Consider the following 19,971-nt stretch of genomic DNA (forward strand, 5'->3'; position numbering starts at 1 on the left):
GTAAAGAGAGAAAGACGTTAAAATTTAATATTGATGTAAAGAATAGTTTCTAAATAAAATAAATTTATAAAAAAAATAAAATCAATAGATTTTCTTTAATTACATTTAAATTTTCATGTATCAGGAATAAAGAAAATATACACAAAATAGAATCAAGGAAACAGCCATACAAAAATAAAATGTAAAATGTGCATACACAATTTTTCAAAAATATTTAAAAAATTTAGATATATTTAAAGAAAATTACACAATTTATTTCTTAAAAATTAGCAATTTTTTAAAAAGTATTTCTATTAATAAAAATTAGTACTTAGCTATTCAAAAAATTTTATGAGACAATTTTACAATATCTAATAAGATTTTAAATAAAATAAACATTTTAAAATACTTAAGACATCTTTTTAGATACATTCAAACAATATTATTTTTCTACGCTTTATCCTGAAAATCAACAGAAAGAATAATAAAAAATTAAAATTTATGAATACAGCAAAAGAAGCAAGTAGATGAGGTAAAATGTCCACAAGGAATTAAAAAAAGGATTAAGAAATAAAAGTGTTCTCTAAAGAAGGTACTAAACAGTTAAAATCATAAAAACCTACGATTAATATTAACAAAACTGGTATACATAGAGAATAATCATGTTAATGCACTACAGTAAGTAATGATTGTCATACAATGAGTGCACTTTGATCCAATAGCTAGAAAATTTTGAGGTTTCATTTTGTAACTAGTCGCTGATAACAGTTTTCATAGAGCACAAATAAAAGATAAAAAAATGTTACAGTGGAATTTAGCAAATTAAAAACTTGCAGATTCATACTTTCATAATGAATTTAAAGATGGAGGTGTGTTTCAATGTTTGGAAAGAAAAAAATTAAAAATATAACAAGAAACAATAAAGGTTAAACATTTTTTAACTGTTCTGAAAAAAATATGGAAATATGATCAATAAGTTTGAGCATTCTTGTATTTTGGACTTTCATCAATCTCTGTGAAGTAACTCATAGTTTTATAAATAATTTATCTATGATTTTAGAAGAAATACTCAACAGATAAAAATATATCTTAAAATTTGAATGAGTGAGTTAATAGAGTAACTGCAACTAAAAACAAAAATAATAGTAAATTTAGTTAGTGGATCATACTCCAATACTACTGTAGCTAAAGTTGATTATTTGAATCAGCTTTAACTACAGTAACCAAACCATCCCAATCCCACCAAAAGCACAAAATGAAATTAATTGAATGATAAAGTTAGCCTTAAGAGAAATTCTAAAAGTTCTTGTATTTATAAAGTCAATAAGAAAGGCATTAAGAAGAGATCAATGCTACATTAGAAGTAACAGAAATTATTTAAAAAAAAATTAAAAAACTGGCTTTAAAACCAAATAAATAGAGAAATTCATAAATAGTAGTTTGAAGTGAAACAAACACTGAAGAGGGAATCAAAATAAGCAAAGTAAGAAAGATAAAGATGAAAAAACACGAAAAAACAAGTTATTAGCCAGTTTGAAATGAGTAAATGAACACTTTCAAGAAATAACAATGAACATGGTTAAAAATAATAAAAGAAAGTTTTACAGTTTTTGTTCAAGCTATTACAGATGAAAAATTGAACTAGTTCCTTTATCATAAACAAAAATTGAATCATTTATACAATCTCTAGAAAAAAATAGGTTACAATTACTAGGAAATCTCCAGCAATTAAAAGTTGTAAAAGATTCTTATTGAGGCTACTTGGTCATTTTAAAAATACTTCCTTAAGTGAGGGTGTACTTTCAGGTAGTTCTAAAATTGTTGCAAATTAAACTGGTTCATAAAAAGAGTTTGAGAACAATAATTAAAGATCAGTTGGTATTCTGTCATTACCTTTTTCAAACAATATGTTTGTCAGATTATGTAAAATAAAATCAATATAAATCCTAGTAAATGAGCATGTGATTTCAGAAAAAATCTACTAAACTGTTCCAGCCTCTTTTGTAAAAAAAAAAAAAAAAAAAACAGTTAAGGTTAAAACAATAAAGAAAAAATAAATTCTGAACTTTGGATCTTATTAAAGCATTTTACATCATGAGAGAAATTAAGAGCAGGTGAATGTTAGTAATGTAGGTGTTAGTAGAAAAATTATGACACCGTATTCTGAACACCTTGAAGTGAAATTAGATGTTTCACACAATTCAATATCCAGTCCCATTTTATTTATCATCTACACCCATGAATTGGGGAGTAGTTAACAAAAGCCAATAATGTTATGTATATAGATAATCTGTCAATCATTCATTCAGATAAAAGTTTATATACATATACTTACAATAAATAACCAGGGAGATTTATAAACAATCACATCACAAATATCAAAGTAGAAATAGACTAATATTAAAATGGTAAAAGGCAAGTGTTATTGAATCTTTGAACAAATATATTAACAAGAATGCAAATTAACTGTCAACAAATATTTATAAAAAGACAAATATAACAATGAATTATGCATTTAAGAAGTATCTGGTACATATAATTTATGAAAAACTACTAAATTATGATCAAAACTTTAGTAGAGCAGTTATCAATCGTTTTGTCTAATTACATCACACATCAGATACGGAACTGTTTCTAAAGGTGCTTCACTATATTCTAATTAGAAAGAACTTTTATATCTTAAAAGTGAATTACCATCTCTGTTACAAAAGAAATAAACAAGAGCTACGAAGTTTTTGTTCACTAAGTTCATTGAAAGTTTCATGTTTTTATATTTATTGAAATATTACATACGTAAAATTATTAAGCTTATAAAAGAATAAAGATAAAGATGCCCATAATTATAATGCTAAAAATGACAGAAATATTTCAAATTGAATAACGTAACTTAAACATAAAAAACCTCACCGTACAGAAGGTAAATTACCACAAAAACTTTCTAACAAAGTAAAACTGAAATCCTTTCTTTCATAAAGGTGGATTTCTTTTTTCATGAAACTTGGCTGAAATTGACTGTATTTCAATGGTATGCAATGGCAAAGATGATGAAGAATGGTGATGGCAAATAAAACAGTAGTATGTTACTACTCTTATGATTTAATATTACATTATTTGATACCACTGCATATTACTGTCTCAGATAATACAGCTTAAAAAAAATTATTCTTAATTTATATTTAAATTCTAAAAATTAAAACCAAGTAGTACAGAATATTTTGATAAGACATATCTTACCTTAATTTTTCATGAAAGTACTTTCACGTAATGCGGTATCCTCAGTCATGACTGAAATAATTCCATTATTGAATAATAAAAATCTAAAAATAAAAATAGTGAAAATTGCACATAAATTTGAACAAGTGCTGCTATCTATTGCAGATTTTAGTATTTTGGAACGAAAGGCAAGGATAGTGGGAGTTTATCTCCCTACTAATCGTAGAGCCTGGACAAATGTCCCTTGCTGCTGTGTCTTTCGTTTATTGGGCGGGTCATTATTTATTTAGTGGCAATACAGATTTTGATGTTTTATTTATGGACAAATTTGATATTTGTGTTCTGGTTCTTTAGACCAATGAGAAATAATTGACTGGGGCTGATCATGAGAGACTAGGCGCATATGAGATTTGTACTCCTGGTGTGATTCCCGTTCAGTTCATCTCCTTAAGTCCTTTCGGTGCTAGCCCCGTTCAGCCTAACAGGAATACACCTTCAGGAGGCCCAGTGTTTGGAGGAAGCAATGCACCTCCCTTCTGGAGGGAACTGCATATGCTGACAGGGACCATAATTGTAAGAATTAGGCAAAGAGGGTGGTGGGTGATAGGCGAGATGAAGTTGAAGTTTGTAGTCTTCCTTCACTTGGCCTGCCATCGCTGCTGCATCTCTGCTGGGTTCTATCGTGCTGGATTCCTCTTCATGTTGGCAGGCCAATTTTCATTCTTTCTTCTTTTCTTCTGTAGTTTGCCTTTCCATAAACTGACTGTAAATAATTTACAAACTGTAAATCTTTAATAGTCCCATGGCCCGGAAAGGGCAGCACGGGGAAAAGGGCAGACCTCTTCTCTCTTCCATCGGGCAGCTGCTAGACTTTTCTTCCACAATCTTTGCTGTTCGTCAGCGGTCTTCTTTCTTCTTGGATTAGGAAATGGGATGTTAGTGTTTATTTTATTATATATTTAATAATATTAATTTATTTAAACTAAATTTTTTGTAGTCCATATTTCCTCTGTATGTAAATTCTTGCTAATTATATAAAAAAAAACTTATTCAGCCACTCCACAAAGTACAGAATTAAAGAAAATTCTTACCTCACTTTTTTTTTTATTAAAGCGCTTTCAGGCATAGCCCATCTTCAGTAATGTTTTTATAATTTTTTTTTTTGCATTTACACATTAAAATACATATTATATGTTAAAATTTGTAGAATAAATATTTGGTCAGTCAATAATTTTTTTTTTTAATTTAAAACGTTATAATATTTAAAATTTCCTTTAACATGTTGTCAATATGTTAATACAGTACTACTGTACTCTGAGTTTAAATTTACAAAAAAATTTTTTACCGACTGAAAAAATATTTGTTATACAAATTTTAACTTATCATGTGTATTTAATGTGTAAATGTAAAACAGAAAAAATTTTAAAAAACATTACTGAAGATGGTATGCCCAAAAGCACTTTAATGAAAAAAAAAATAAGGTAAGAATGTTCTTTAATTCTGTACTTTGCGGAGTTGCTGAATAAGTTTATAGAATATAATTAGATTGAATAATACATAAACTGTATATATAATGCATAATAATAATATATTGTACATTATAGTGCATTTTTTATATTTATTATTTATTTTATTTGTTTTTATTTTTATTTTTAGATTTTTATTATGCAATAACAGAGTTATTTCAATCATGACTGAGGGTGTGGAATCTGCGAAAGTACTTTCAAGAAAAATTAAGGTAAGATATGTCTTATCTCAATATTCTGTACTACATTTATTTAATAGTGTAATTTAACAGTACAGAGGAATAATATCAATCTTAAAAAAATTAATTTCAGTAAAATAATTATTCTTAATTAATAATATTATTATAAATGATATTATATATTACTATCATTTATAATATTATATCTGTATCTATAAAACAAGATGTCCTGACTGACTTGTAATCAAAACCCAGAAAAAACTACTGAAGATAAATTGATGAACATTTGTATTCAAGTTCCTCTTACAGTGCACACTGAGAGGAGACTTTTTGAAATTCCGAGTTTAAAGGGTTAAAATGGGGTAACATTAAATTTTATTATTATTTTTTTAATTTTTCGACGATAAGTGAAGATATCAACTTGATTTTTGGTGTGCGTATTCTTCATGTTCAAGATTTTTTGAAATTCAACCTTGAAAGGGATGAAGAAAAGTAAAGCAATCTTTACGAATAATTGCAAATTTTCACCATTTCTGGCTACACTAAATGGGATATTCATTCAATCTGAGTTTGCAAATACTCTTCAGATAGATATCTAAATATCATTTTCAAGTTATTCTAATTTCAATTTTTAAGGGGTGCAACAGCGTATGGCATGGCGGCAACCAACACCAACACTACCATTGTTACTGTATGTGCAATACAACACTGGCTGCATCTATCGATGGTTATTTGACTAAAAAACATAAAATATAAAGTTAAAGAATTATTTAAAAAAATGAGAAACAAAGTATATTCACCTCCTAGTGGTGTTTGTAGGGTAATGTTAAAAACCAGACAAAATATATTGTTACTCATACAAATAACAGGTAACCAGTTATTTAAGATGAAGGCTAACTATTTTGAAACCTGTATCCTTCACATCACCCAAAAGGGTTTTGGGTCCTTTTTTTCGTAGGAGGAGGAAAAAGCTCTCCCAGCCTGCACAGACGGTAGTGTCGGCCTCACACCAACTAAAAAACCACCCCTGCTATGGCAGTATAGATTCCCACCTTTCCGCATTACTCCTCATACTGTTGCTGTCTTGCGGGAACTTCTGGATGATTCGTAGGGTCCTGGCCACATTAACAGTGACGACGACCCCAAGGGGCCCCCAGCCACCTCAATAACCAGGCTGCCCCTCACCATCTGCCCTTTAGGCATTACTGCTAAACTAGCTCCTCGGCTGTCTTCCTACACAGGATATTTTCTGCTAAGGCAGTAATTGCCTTCCAGGAGGTTTCTCCTTCTAATAACTTAACCACCAAATTATGTGTATTAAAATGGCCAACAATTGCATCACATTGTTGCCTCTCCTCTTGCCATCTAACACACTCGAAAAACATATGTGTCAATTTCTTCACAGTAGGAACATTTCAGGAAAGTTCTTCATTTCCTATTGAAAAGGTATGCATTAAAGGCCCCTAGACACCCCACTCGATAAAAAAGTCGATATAAAAAATATGTATGATCCCAAAATGGGAAGAAAAATTTTGGTGGGTTTGAGGGAGGGTGGTTTTTGATCACCTCACCATCGATAGAGAGTGGCCCAAAACGGATAGATCCAGGAGGGTAAGAAGGTTAGAGAATCGGGTACTGAGATAATAAAGAAAAAAGGTCCCTCTACTGTCTGTAGTATGACTTAGAATAACATTTTTAAGTCTCAACTCACAATGAGCTTGGCTATTCACAACTACTTTCATAAACAACATAGTGACAAGTATTGACCTGTACAGCTACTAGTCGCACAAATATGATCCTTAAAGTCTATAGTAATAAGGATGATGTTAAAATCTTGATAAGTCATTCATCCATTTTCCAAAACTTAAAAATCAGATAAAAACACTTCTAAAAATCACTCAAAAAGCCAATCGCCCAATCCAATAAAAAATCCGAAAAACCACCATAAAACACTGAAAAACACAGAATGAAGAAATTCACGTCTACTCACAATGAGTTCTCCCACTTGACTCCCGGGTTTTGGGTCCTGCACTGACCAAACTGTTGCTCTGAAGAAATTACTATACACCGATTATAAATTGAAAAAGGTATAATTTCTATTTATCATTATTATTCTCATAAGCACAAGTTTAATGAACACATGGGAATCCAGGGGGCACAGGCCCCTGGCTAGACAGGAAGGGCGAGCGAAGCAAGCACTGACCAACTTATATTACATTATTCTTAACTTACTGTTTCGTAAAATACAAAAAAAAATTATAAGTAACACTATATAGAAGAAAATCAAGTAATAAAATTTTGTAATGATAATTTTTTTAAATGACTAACAGCTAAGTCCAAAACAATAAATATTCTATATTTTATTAACAAACTACAAAGGTGTAAAAAACTAGTGAAATCAATAAGTAAATTTGAAATTACAATACTTATTTTTTGTGAAATTTTACAATAAGAAACAGACATAATACAAAGTATAAAAAAATTAAACAATGAATAAAACATGATGTCATTAATTTAACAAATAGATCAAAGCACTAATTACTATACAACAGACAAATCATATTATGAGTCTAGCAACACAGTTATGACAATCAACCTGAATAAATTTTTACTGTCAAAATGTACATCACTATCAACACACAAACCTTAAGAAAAAACTGAATACCCAATTCAAGTTACTAAAAAATTATCTAATTACAAAACAAGATTAAAGATATGTAATTTAATCACTAAATTATATACTGATGATGTTTATGAAATGAAATAGCAATTTAAGGAAAAACATTGTTTCATCTTTATTGAATCTAAAGATTTTAAATGAAACAAATTTAGTGATAAAACTGAAACACCAACCAATCAAGATGGACCTACAAAGATTACAAGGTTAAAATCTGGATTCCAATATAGTTAAATATAAGAACCTCTACATTAGAAGAAGAAATGCATACCTTAGTCTCTCTTAGGTACTGGAAATAGAAAAACTCTCTCCTGTCAAGAATAAAAATAACTGAAAAACTTTTTAATACATTTCAAATTTAGATAGAATAAATATTTAAAATAGACAAAAACACAACTAAAACACCTCTATAAATTAATAAAATCTGTACCCTTCTGAAATGTGGAAAAAGTAAAAGTGTGTAGAGTAATGAATTTATTTTACAAAACATCATACTTTTTTTTATATACTTTTCTTTAGCTCACTTCTGTTCCACAGTTAATGGTTTCATTCCATGGTTACCTCTTGCTGAACTGTATTTCATGCACAGAAGGTAGAAGGGAGGAGTAATACACATGCGCAGAAGGTGGAGAATAGTGTTAAGATAAATTAACAATTAATATAATCCACCTTACCAGTACGTTGATACATTCTCTAGATCTTTTGGCTTACTTGGAAGCCATCATCAAGAGTTAAAATTAATGCATTAAAGTCAAAATTTAAAAGTCATAGTTAAAATTCAAAAACAGTCATGACTGTCCTGGTCCTACTAGTATACTGAAGCAAGTTCAGTTTCTTCATATACTAATAAAAAGTATAAAAAAATTTAAAAAAATTGTTTTAAATGTACTTCTTAAAAAATCTAAAAAAGGATTACCCAGTAAACATAAATAGAAGATAATTTTTTTTTCAACAAAATAATATGTATAAAGTTGTCTATTTTTGCAAACCACAACGAAAAACATGGAGCACGCATTCATATTCAATGTCTACATAAATTCTACAACAATATTCTACACAAATTTTAGATGAATATGTATGACATGTAATAAGGTGTGGTCTTGTACAGACTCAGACCAACCATTCCTGAGAAGTCTAGTTAATTTAACCTCAACTAAGTACATCGGTATCCACTGTTATGGCATTCAAACTGGCACAAAATTCTACCACCTCATTTCATTAATTTGTTTATTTTTATGGTCCTTCAAATGCACACCATATACATTATTAACAATATAGTAAACTGAATGGATATTTTACTCTTTATATATGCCACATAGTATCATTAAGTAATTGTAAATTATGTAACAAAATGTGAAATAAAACAAAAAAAAAAAATAGACAGGATCAGCAAGATAATGAAAATTAAACAAAAAATAGAATGAGAGGTGCATTTCACACAAATTCTTTAACAGAATAAAATAAATAAAAATAATAAAATATAATATATGGGTTAAGATTCATTTTTAAACACAATGGAAATTGTTTTTATCTGTAACATGCATTTTGTCCTTGCTAGAAGGTTCTATTATATTTCAGGAGTGACCTCATTTCCCCTTCCCATCAATCTGTTACAGTAGTCATATTTAGCAACGACAGTCATGCCTGTTAGAGTTAACATACATAGTGCAGGCCATTAAAGTCACAATCTCAAACAGCCTGAACAGGCACCCAACTACTTCATAGAATGTAGAAGTAATATTAGATTTCACATAGCTAACTAACTTACTGTATCCTGAAAAAATGTCTGAAAGAAAAAAAACACTTGTTTAACTATTTTCATAATTGTTTGTTCGTTTTTCATAATTATTCTATACAGATGTGTGGAATTAGTAGTTTTTTTGTTTTTTTAATAATTATTTTATTATTATAGTACAGCTCATTTGTGGGTTTTATGGAATACCATCATTAAAATTTGATAATAGCAGAATTTTTTTAATTTTGTCCCCTCACTATAGTGCCTCCCCTTTTTAGTTAAGACAATTTAAGATAATCTACGTTACTTCCAGACCAATTGCCTATGTTACTTCCAAACCGAAGACCTGTTACTATACAAAGTTGGTTTTAATTGGTTAATCTGAGAAACTACAGAATGGAACAAACATACATAACAGTTAAACACGTTACCACTGCTCCTATGTATGTAGTCTGGTAAAAATAGAACCTTTCTGAGTACTACACAGATGAAACAAAATTACCAAAAAAAAATAAAAATTTGTTTGTAAACAACAAATTCTATTAACACTCCATTCATGTGAACAGATTTTTTTAGGTAAATTATATGACATATAGTTGCCACAAATGTAAACTTCCTTTATCATGAAAGAACTGAAAGTAACAAAAATCAGTGAAAAGTCACTAAAGAAACAATTAATAAAACAATTTCTACCTTAGAAGCAGACATATCTTGAAACAGTTTTTGATTCTCTCGTTCATAACCTGCAATAAGTTGTTCCTGTCTCTCAATTTCTACTTTTAATTCCTTCATCTGGTCTTCATGTGATGCAAGAATTTTCCTATTGCCTCTTGCTCCAGTCCCTGTCACAGGTACTTGTAACTCATACACTGCCAGCTAAAATGCAATATTGTTAATTAATTATATTAATAGAATAATAAACAATAAAAAACTGTCTGAGTAGTCACTAAATAACCTAATGTAAAATATATAATGTTCCAACACAACTATTCTTGTGATTTTCACTGAAGTCAAGTACTTCTGTTGCTTAAAACAAAAATGAGAAAATGAATAAATGTCTAAATATGAAAATGACTAAATACTACTCTACACAGACTTTTTTGTCACACATTTTAAAAGCCATCAACAGTTATGATTATCAACTATTACAAAATGCCAACAAAAGGCAGTGAAACTGCTGTACTCAGTATTGAGTAAATTTAGAAACTAGTTTATTAGATATGGCTTCAGATTTCAACATTTTATTCATATTTCACACCTTTTAATTTCCATTATAGTGCTTGTTGAGATGTTCTAGGTGATGCAAAACCAACAAGCTGAAAAAGATGTGTTCTATAACAAAATTAATAAAAAGTACTTCCCTTAATTCTAAATACTTAAATGAAATAAACAGCTCTATTTGAAATATTTTTTCTAGATATAAAAGAAATTCCAATAAATAATAAAGCAAAATTTTCAAACTAAAAAATTTCATTTTATAAATATATGTCATTTATAAAGAAAGCATATTTTTTCTTTTGTTACTATTATCCACAAGCAATAGAATGCCTTATTATAGCACAGACTAAAAAACAAATCTGTAATTCTGTAGAAAATGTAAAACAAATGTAAAAAATCAAACCAAAATGGGAGTAATAAATACACATTTAAAAATGAACAAACAAAAATAATAGTTACAAAAGAAATGTAATATTCAGAACAAAATATTTAAAAAAAAAAAATCAATAAATAAGACAAGTTGTGAATCTGAATTAATGTCAGTCAAAATAAAGACACGTTAAATGAAATTAAAAGCCACTAAAATTATGTCACTGTCAGATAAATGAAATAACAAAATGTCCCACCAATAAGAAATTAATTCCATGCATGGAAGCTTGAGTTCTGAAAATAACAAGCTAAGAAAAGACAAAAATGAAGTTCTTGCATGAATGAATAATTTAAATTTAGATCAGAATTCAAGGATAAAAATTAATTTGATTATTACTGAACTACTGAAAAACTTAATAAAACTTTAGTTGATGTAAAGCAGTGGATTTCGATATTAATAAGGAAACAACAGATGTATGTCATTTTTTTAAATACAAACAGACAGTTTGCATTTGATAGAATTGTAAATTTGAAAGTTAGTAAGTAGAAAGAATACTTTATAAAAAATTAAACAGTCCAATTTCATAAGTGACCACTTTCTTACACACATAAGAAACATAAATGCAAAATAAACATTGTACTATGACTCGGCTAACAAATTTTTGTAATCACAGGTACAAGAGCTACTTGGAAATTAACATCCAGTCTTCAGTACTGCAAGAAGGAGCGGGGATAGTAATTCTATATTTGGACAGCTGAATAGCCCAGTTCAACGTGATTCTAGAAGTGTTATTGGAAATATCGCTCACTTGTTTGTTTCCATAAAACTCTTGTTCAAAATGGCTGCTGTCATAGAAATTCCCGCCAACTGTGAAGTGCATGCCATCATCCATTTCCTTTAGCAAAAAAACTTGTCAGCTGCTGAAATTCATTGTGAACTTTGTGCAGTATATGGAGGGAATATCATGAGTGACAGTGTTGTAAGACAATGGTATCATGTGTTTCAGAAAGGTTGAAAAAACATTCACAACAATGAAAGAAGTGGTCAACCATCAACTGTCACAGATGAACTTTTTGCAAGTGTCTATGTGAAAATTTAATAAAATTGTTGATTCACAATAACAGAATCATCCGAGTTAATGCTAAAACTTACTGCAAACTGTTGAACAAATTGAGAATGGCCACAAAAAATAAACGACATAGCATGCTGAGTTCAAGCATTGTTTTTCTTCATGACAATGCTCATCCGCATAATGCAGTACGTACTCAATGCCAAATTGAGTTTCAAAAGGGAACTGTTTAATCATCCTCCATAAAGCCCTGATTTGGCTCCCAATGATCATCACCTTTTCCCAAAAATGAAAAAATTCCCAGAAATGAAGTGCCAGTGTTTTGAAAATGACGAGGAATTGAAAAACAGTATTACTAACTGGCTTAATTCTCAGGCGGCAGTGTTTTACGCCAAGGGTATTCAAAAACTTGTTTACAGATATGACAAGTGCATTAATTTGGATGACAATGTGTAGGAAAGTAGTTATAAAATGTATATAGTAAACTGTTTTTTTATCAATTGGTGTTTTTTAATAATGAATCTGAAGTTACTTTCTGAATAGCCCTTAAATACATGTCTTCTATAAAACCAATTCTGCCATGTACACATATCACTATGATCTGACATACAAAATGTACTGCATGATATATGCACTTACTTACTTTTATGACAAATCATACAGTATGACATTTTGCAATTCAACTTTAGAAATAAATATATTAGTGTCCACAATCATTGCACTTTTACGTTGAGAAATGCATCTGAACTACCTGTGATCATAACATATATTAATCAGCTACATTTGTATTTACTGTTCTAACTTTTCATCAGTTATCATAATCAGGCATTTATCAGTGTCTTATGCAATGATTAAGAAGAGTGAATTACAAAGGAAAATTTTGGATCCAATTCGGAAAATGTGACAAATTTAAAGAGTCAGACCTTGCGTGAATCTGAAGCAAAATTGAATTGAAGTCAAAAAGAAGAAATCATGCAGCAAATTCATCATACTCATTATAAAACTACAAGGGCAGGTGGTCAACTGGCAACAAAGTGAAGCGCTTTAGCAGTGTTGTAATTAGGAGATTCCCTCCTTTAAATCCAAAATTGCAGCTTACAACTTGGCCCCATTTTCAAGTAAACTCCATATTAAAATTTTTGAGCGGTTCCAGTAGCTTACATTACTGTCAACACAGCAACAGCTGAGAGGCAAATGTACCAGTCTCAGGTTTGAGTCTGTAACTTTTTTTTAACTTTTACTTTTTCTTAAATCTAGACTAATACAGATTACTTATTAATAAATAGTATATAATAATAATATTTATCAAAATCTAGGAAAAATTATATGAATCTCATACTTGCTGATTATTATTTTATTTGCCTAACAAAAAGATTTTGTTTTATAATACTTGAAAAAAAATAAATTTATTTTAATTGTAACATGAATACTGAAAATTAGAATAAATGACTTCATTTCAATTTTTTAAGCATTATAAAACAAATTTGTTGTCTATCTGTTAATCTTTAATTCCTCATGTGACCTCTATTTCCACATCTTCATACAGATTTTTAAGTTAATAATAATAGTTATATTCATATAAAAAATAAGTAAACATGAAATTCATGTACCTTTTTTCTAGATTCTTGTATATATTAGTATAATTATAAAAATAGTATATAATAAAAAAGTCATTTACATTACTGTATATGTAAGAAAAAATTACACAGACTTAAACCTATAACCTCAAAACTGAGACTGGAACACTCACAACTTGGCTGATGCAGCTGCTGTGAGTATAATACAAATAAGCTACTTGAACCACTCAAAAATCTTTAAATGAAGTTTACTTGAAAATGAAGCTAAGTTGGAAGCTACCATTTTGGATTTAAAGGAGGGACCCTCCTCTCCAAACAACCTGCAAAAGTGCATCGATAAACTCCATTGCAAGCTTATGCTTGCCTTTGCTAGTAAATAATTGCAAAAAGCTTCAGAAAAAGTGAGACAATTTATATAAAAATACCTGCTCTCATATTCAGTAAGACATGATTTTTTTTTAACCGCTTCCAGAAAATACAAAAAAAATTTGTGAGGACATTTTTTATGAAAGAACACAATAAGAACTACTATGAATACTTTTTCAAAATTATGATGTGTATGTATGAAACATACATACTTCTGCCATAACATTATCATCAATGCTATGCTAGCAATAAGAAATACAAAAACTGTAATGTTACTTTTTTTAAATTAAAAATCTGAATAACCAATTATATTTTTAATTTGAGAAAAATATTTTTAAAAACATCATAATTATAGTTATAAAATTCATACACAAAAATCAATATCTCGAATCTGCACTGCAAAATATGATTAAAACACTTCAACCATAGGAAAACTATTTCAATAACATCATGCATTATTGAAATAATTCAATATTAAACAAAAAAGAAAAGAATAATAAAAAAATTCTTACTTTTGCATTCAGTGCACTTATATGTTCTTTCAACTGCAAAATTTCTTCTTCATATTTTTTTTGTAACTTTTCTAATTCCAATTTATACTTCTTATTAGCTTCCTCAAGAGCAACTGTAAACAAATGTATGCATAAATTCAGAAAAGTAAACATTTAGAACAAAATGAACAGAACCTAGTAGAATATTATGAAGAACAAGTTATAAGATAAATATATAATCTTCTTAATAAGCTTTAAAAACTATTATTATTAAGGGTTTAATCAACAATAAAACAATCATTTAAAAATAGCAAAACCCACAAAAAATAAAGAAAGTAAGAACTGTCAATGCTCTAACAATAATTTCAACAGGGTAAGTGGTCATTTTTAATCTGTGAATATTTTGTTGGTAAATCTTAAATCTGAAATCACCAATTAAATGCTCAACCTAATCTTATTCAACCTTATCATTTTAGGTGAGGCAAGGACAGTAGTCTGCAAAATATTTTGATCTGGGCTTTAAAAATATCATCCCTTAATGATTAATAGGGTACTTATGTTAAACAGCCCTATTCTGAAAATGAAATCTCATTTGTTATAAAAGATTTCATTTTAAGTTATTCAAAGTCCATCCAACTGATGTGAATAAGAGGAATTAACCACAGTTAATGTTCACTAAACAGCATGTTCCTGAAGTGAACATTGTAAAGGAGATAAAAGGCTTGATTGCTGCTATGTAACATGCTGTTGCAACATGATGTATATTGTTGTAATATGATCAGTGAATTAGGCAGAAGGAAAATACATCTCTCCTCAATTTTCCTGGTAAATACAGAAGAAAATGCTTGTTATTCTTGAGACTGTTTATGCTCTTTTCAGAACAAGTGTCGCATGTCTAGTTGCCTGCAACTGTTTTGATTAACAACATACATGAGGTTTTTTAAATTTATTTTTACTATACCATTTCCATAATCTCTATATTTTTTCAGTGTAAAAAAATTAGATTTGTGCTCATAATTAAAATTATCAATTACATTACACTCAATAAATTATTAACAAAAATGAAATACTGTGTTAGATTAAAAATCACATTGCTGTAATGATTTTCATTACAGCAGTAAACATTAAAAGTTTAAACTTTTTAGATATGATGATTCTGATAGAGTTCTACCTTTTCATATCAACCTCATATCCAAGCCAGATTTTTATCAAAAACTCTGATTTTAAGAAAAAAGGATTTTATTTTTAGCAAATAATTTTTCAAAGCAACTTTTTACTCAATAACATTTGATCAATAACTTTTTCTTCACTATTAAAGCACTTTTTTTTGTAACGTTAACGATATTTTGTATTTACAACAAAGTGAAATTAGACTAACAAGTTCTATCCTTAAATGTTTATTAATCCTTATGCACAAAAATGTTATATTTCCTGTAATTGTTAAATTGTAAAAATGAGATAATACTAAAAATCTTAACAAAACTGTAACAGATAAAGCAAGTTGTGTATGAAAAAATACTGTAGTTACATTATTCAACTTACATTGCAATTTCAGAAGATTGCTGTCAGTTCCAACATTATTAATATTATTATTAGAATTACAACTATAATTATTATTACCGTTACTAGTGTTAATATTATTAGTACTTTGTATACTATTTTGAGCCAAATTATTAGATAACACATCTACTCCAATTGGTATTTCTAAATCAGATAAAGAAAGATGTTCTGTGGCATTAATATTTAAGAATCGATCAGCCACACTAAAGTTGTTATTACTTTCATTAACTGAAATTAAAGAATGATCATTTCGTTGGTATAATAAATTGATATTTTGCTTATCAGTATTATCAAAATCATCTTTAGAAAGTTTTTCATGTGTGCTGCCATTGCTTATCAAATCCTCCACATCTTCCACTTCATCATTATTGACATCACTGCCACCATCCTCAACAATTCCATCATCATTATCAAAACCATCATCATTAATTTTTTCAAAGTGGCTTCCATTAGAATCTGATTCCTCTTCATCAACTTCTGCTTCCTCATAATCTCTTTTTATTACTGTATGATCATCAGTTGGAGAGATTCCTACTACATCTGCTTTGTTATCTGATACCTTCAACCTATCATCAGCTGAAATCACTTGCTTTATAGTATTATTGTTATCTGCAATAACAGATGATGATTCATCAACAAGTTTTGTGTCAGTGTTCTGAACTGAGCAAGTGAGATGATTAATTATAGAAGAAGCTGTTATAGCTGCATTTTCCATTTCATGGATTATCACATTTCCATCATCAATTTCTTCTGAAACAAAAATCAAAATCAAACATCACAACACAATAAACTTCATTACATTAACAATCTGAACAAAAGATCAGTCTGACAGTAAAATTAACCACCAACATACATCAAAATATATTCAACATGAGAGGCACTGGCTAACTGAAAATGTTAAAAATGAGTTTTACTGTTAATGACAAAAAATCGGCAAAATTACAAAGCCAATATCACATTTACAATGACCATCATTGCATTAAGTAGTTTAAACATAAACGTTTATACATAAAATTTGTTTAAGTTGTTTGAAGGACAGTAGTAGCAAGGGTCACTTACAATACATTGTTGATAAACACTGATAAAACAAGAGAATGAAGGAAAACCATTATTGTAAAAGCACTCACTGAAATAAGAACTAGTGTTTTGTTACTATCAAAAAACTTATGAAAAGTTTGCTAATATGGTTAATTACTTGTTCAATGAAAATGTTAATTAGAGAACTGTTAATATCTCTGACTCTGTATGTGCATTAATTCTTTTGTATTACTATCCTTAGAAGGGACCTTTTCATAATGTGGCACACGTCAATTTTTACTCCAAAAAATAAACTAGTGTCTACTATAACCATGATATGTAAAAGTCAATATGTATTTATGTAGAAAATGTTACCAATTGAAAAAATGGTCACATATGAAGTTTAATAATAAATAATGTTACTGAACAATGAGTTCAGTTATCTGAAGGTGTACAGAAGTTCCCAGACTGAATTTCCAATGAGAGTAACTTATGACAGCCTTGAAGACGTTATTATCAGAGCCTGCTCAATCGAGTGATAGCGTATTGTGTGTAACTGTTCAGTCAACATTTCACACAACACCAATGATGTCATTTAAAAATGATAAGATAAATACACAGGCTATCCCAGGTGGTCTTCGCCAAACTTAAAGGATTACACAGGACATCAAAATAAACACAAAGGTTCATGTAAGAAAATGTTCTATCTTACTTTATTTCCCATATGCAATTTCATATTTTTTCAATAGAAATTTTAAGAATGGGTTGAAATATTTTAAAAAGATTTGGTATGCATGTGCAGAACACCTTAACAAAATAAATAAATTTGAAAATGTTAACTTCCTCTGAAAATTCTGAAACGGCAGCCATTAACATTTATGACAGCCAATAGCTCTGTAAATATTAGTTTTATAGAATTATATTGTATTAGATAAAAATGTTAAACCTTATATTTTAAATAAAATGACGCCTCATTTGTTCAAAACAGTTTATTAACAGCTGAGATATGGCTAAAATTGTTAAAGTGATCAATTTAACAATTACGATTACTTAACAGTGATCAAAAAAATTATGCAGTCACAGTTTTGTGCCTGTTGTAATGCAGATTCTCACTATATTCCATAGCAACAAAAGGGTGCCTCCAAGATGCACTATTGTTGTAAATCAGTTTTGTTTTCATGGATGACTGTAGCTATTTACTGTAATTTGATGTGTTAACCAGAATATTGTAGGCAAATTATAAGCATAAAATTTTCAACATTCAACATTGAAATATTTCAAATCAAAGTTAAGTGGCAGAAAACAAAATTTTCTTAACATTTTAATACAGAATCATTCTAATTGGGAGTCACATTAAACTGTATTCTACAGACTCAGATCTGGAGTCACTGTTACTTATAACTTCTGCCAGTGATTTACCTAAATGCACTAGTATGATGCGTACTAAAATACCAAGTATGCTGAATACACAAAGAGTTGTACTATAAAGAATTAGTTTACTGAAAAATTTAATAGAAAAGTGAAGTAGAATGTATTGGGGAAACTGTATGTAAAAAAAAAATATTATGACAAACTAAAACTGGGTTATTCCATTTACTTCAGACTATTTACTTCAATGGCTCAGGGTTTCATTGTCAACATATTGCTACTGGGGATTTGGACTGATAAAAAATTTAACTGAAGTAAACCTATCAGTTCAGAAGACTAAAGAACATCTCTTTCAGTGCATACTGTCTTAATTTATAACTGATTTTGAACCAAATTATTACTTATTATTATATTCCTATCTGTTAAAGACTATGGTATTATGTTGACGGGATATCCAAATTATCAGACTATATTTGAAATCAAAAACCAAATATTACGAATAATTTTTTAAAAATTTTAGATGATTGTTATGCAACCACAAAAATTAAAAAAAAAAAGTAACAATGATTTAATTTTTACTTTAAATCAATACACATTAGTAATTAAGAATTGATAGCAGAAGTTTTACGTAATTGGTAAAATTTTGCAAAAATGATACATTTAAAATGTAAAATTGTATAAAATAATAGTATGAAGTAATAGTAAGCAAGCTCAAAAATAAGATTAGATTAGATTTTTTTTACTAAAAATACTTTATCAGATTTTTTTTTAGAAATAATAATATTAAATTTTAAAACACATTAGAATATTTTTTTTATTTTATTATTAATTGCATTTTATTTATTTTTATTATATTATATTACACTAATGTAATATCTCGAGAGCATTCACTAATGCTAATGATATGAAATTCACAAAGAAAATAAAAACTAGAATTGCAATGGCAAAAGAAGCTTTCAATAGAAGAGAAACTTGTTGTGTATTAAGCTTGATAAACACCTAGGAAAAGACTTGCTAAATGTTTTGTATGGAGCGTAGCACTATATGGGGCAGAGACTTGGACTTTATGCAAGGAAGATGAGAAAAGATTAGAAGCTTTTGAAATGTGGATCTGGAGGAAGATGGAAAAGATAGATTAGACAGACAGAATTAGTAATGATGAGGTGCAAAAGGATGAGAGACGGTAGATCACTAATGCAGACTTTGAAAGACAGAAAAAGAAACTGGATTGGAGATATGTTATGGAAGAACTGTTTGCTGAAGACTGTCTTCCAGGGTACAGTGAATGATAAGAAAGGGAGAGGAAAGATGAAGCCAGTGTTCAGTGAAATTAAAGTAGAAGTTACATGTTCATCCAAAGAGGTTACCTGAAAATAGAAACGAATGGGGAGCCAATGCTGTATAAGAATCTGCTAAATAACAGAACACTGATGATGATGATGACATTAATGTATAATAACATTAAATTAATGAAAGAATATTAACAGATTTTGTTATTAGTTTAAATAGATAAGGATACAGTTATTTTTGTTCATTAAATAAGTGACAAGTTGTATATTTCTTCAAGCTACATCAGATATACATACACAAATAATTTTTTATTATTATTTATTTTTTGAGGTTTCT

At 28.8% G+C, this 19,971-nt stretch overlaps 1 protein-coding gene across 1 annotated transcript in view; it reads right to left on the reverse strand.

Annotated features, from left to right (window-relative positions):
• The window catches only part of LOC142334215 (uncharacterized), a 163,695-nt gene that overhangs the window by 103,934 nt on the left and 39,790 nt on the right, over positions 1-19,971 (reverse strand). The window contains exons 6-8 of the mRNA XM_075382061.1: positions 15,943-16,710; positions 14,422-14,534; positions 10,003-10,185 (exon numbers count right to left, since the gene is read on the reverse strand). Coding sequence (XP_075238176.1) covers positions 10,003-10,185; positions 14,422-14,534; positions 15,943-16,710 — 1,064 coding nt within the window. The remainder of the gene's footprint in view (positions 1-10,002; positions 10,186-14,421; positions 14,535-15,942; positions 16,711-19,971) is intronic.

The sequence above is a fragment of the Lycorma delicatula genome, chromosome 1 (assembly GCF_047948215.1).
Source record: "Lycorma delicatula isolate Av1 chromosome 1, ASM4794821v1, whole genome shotgun sequence".
Classification (NCBI taxonomy): domain Eukaryota; kingdom Metazoa; phylum Arthropoda; class Insecta; order Hemiptera; family Fulgoridae; genus Lycorma; species Lycorma delicatula.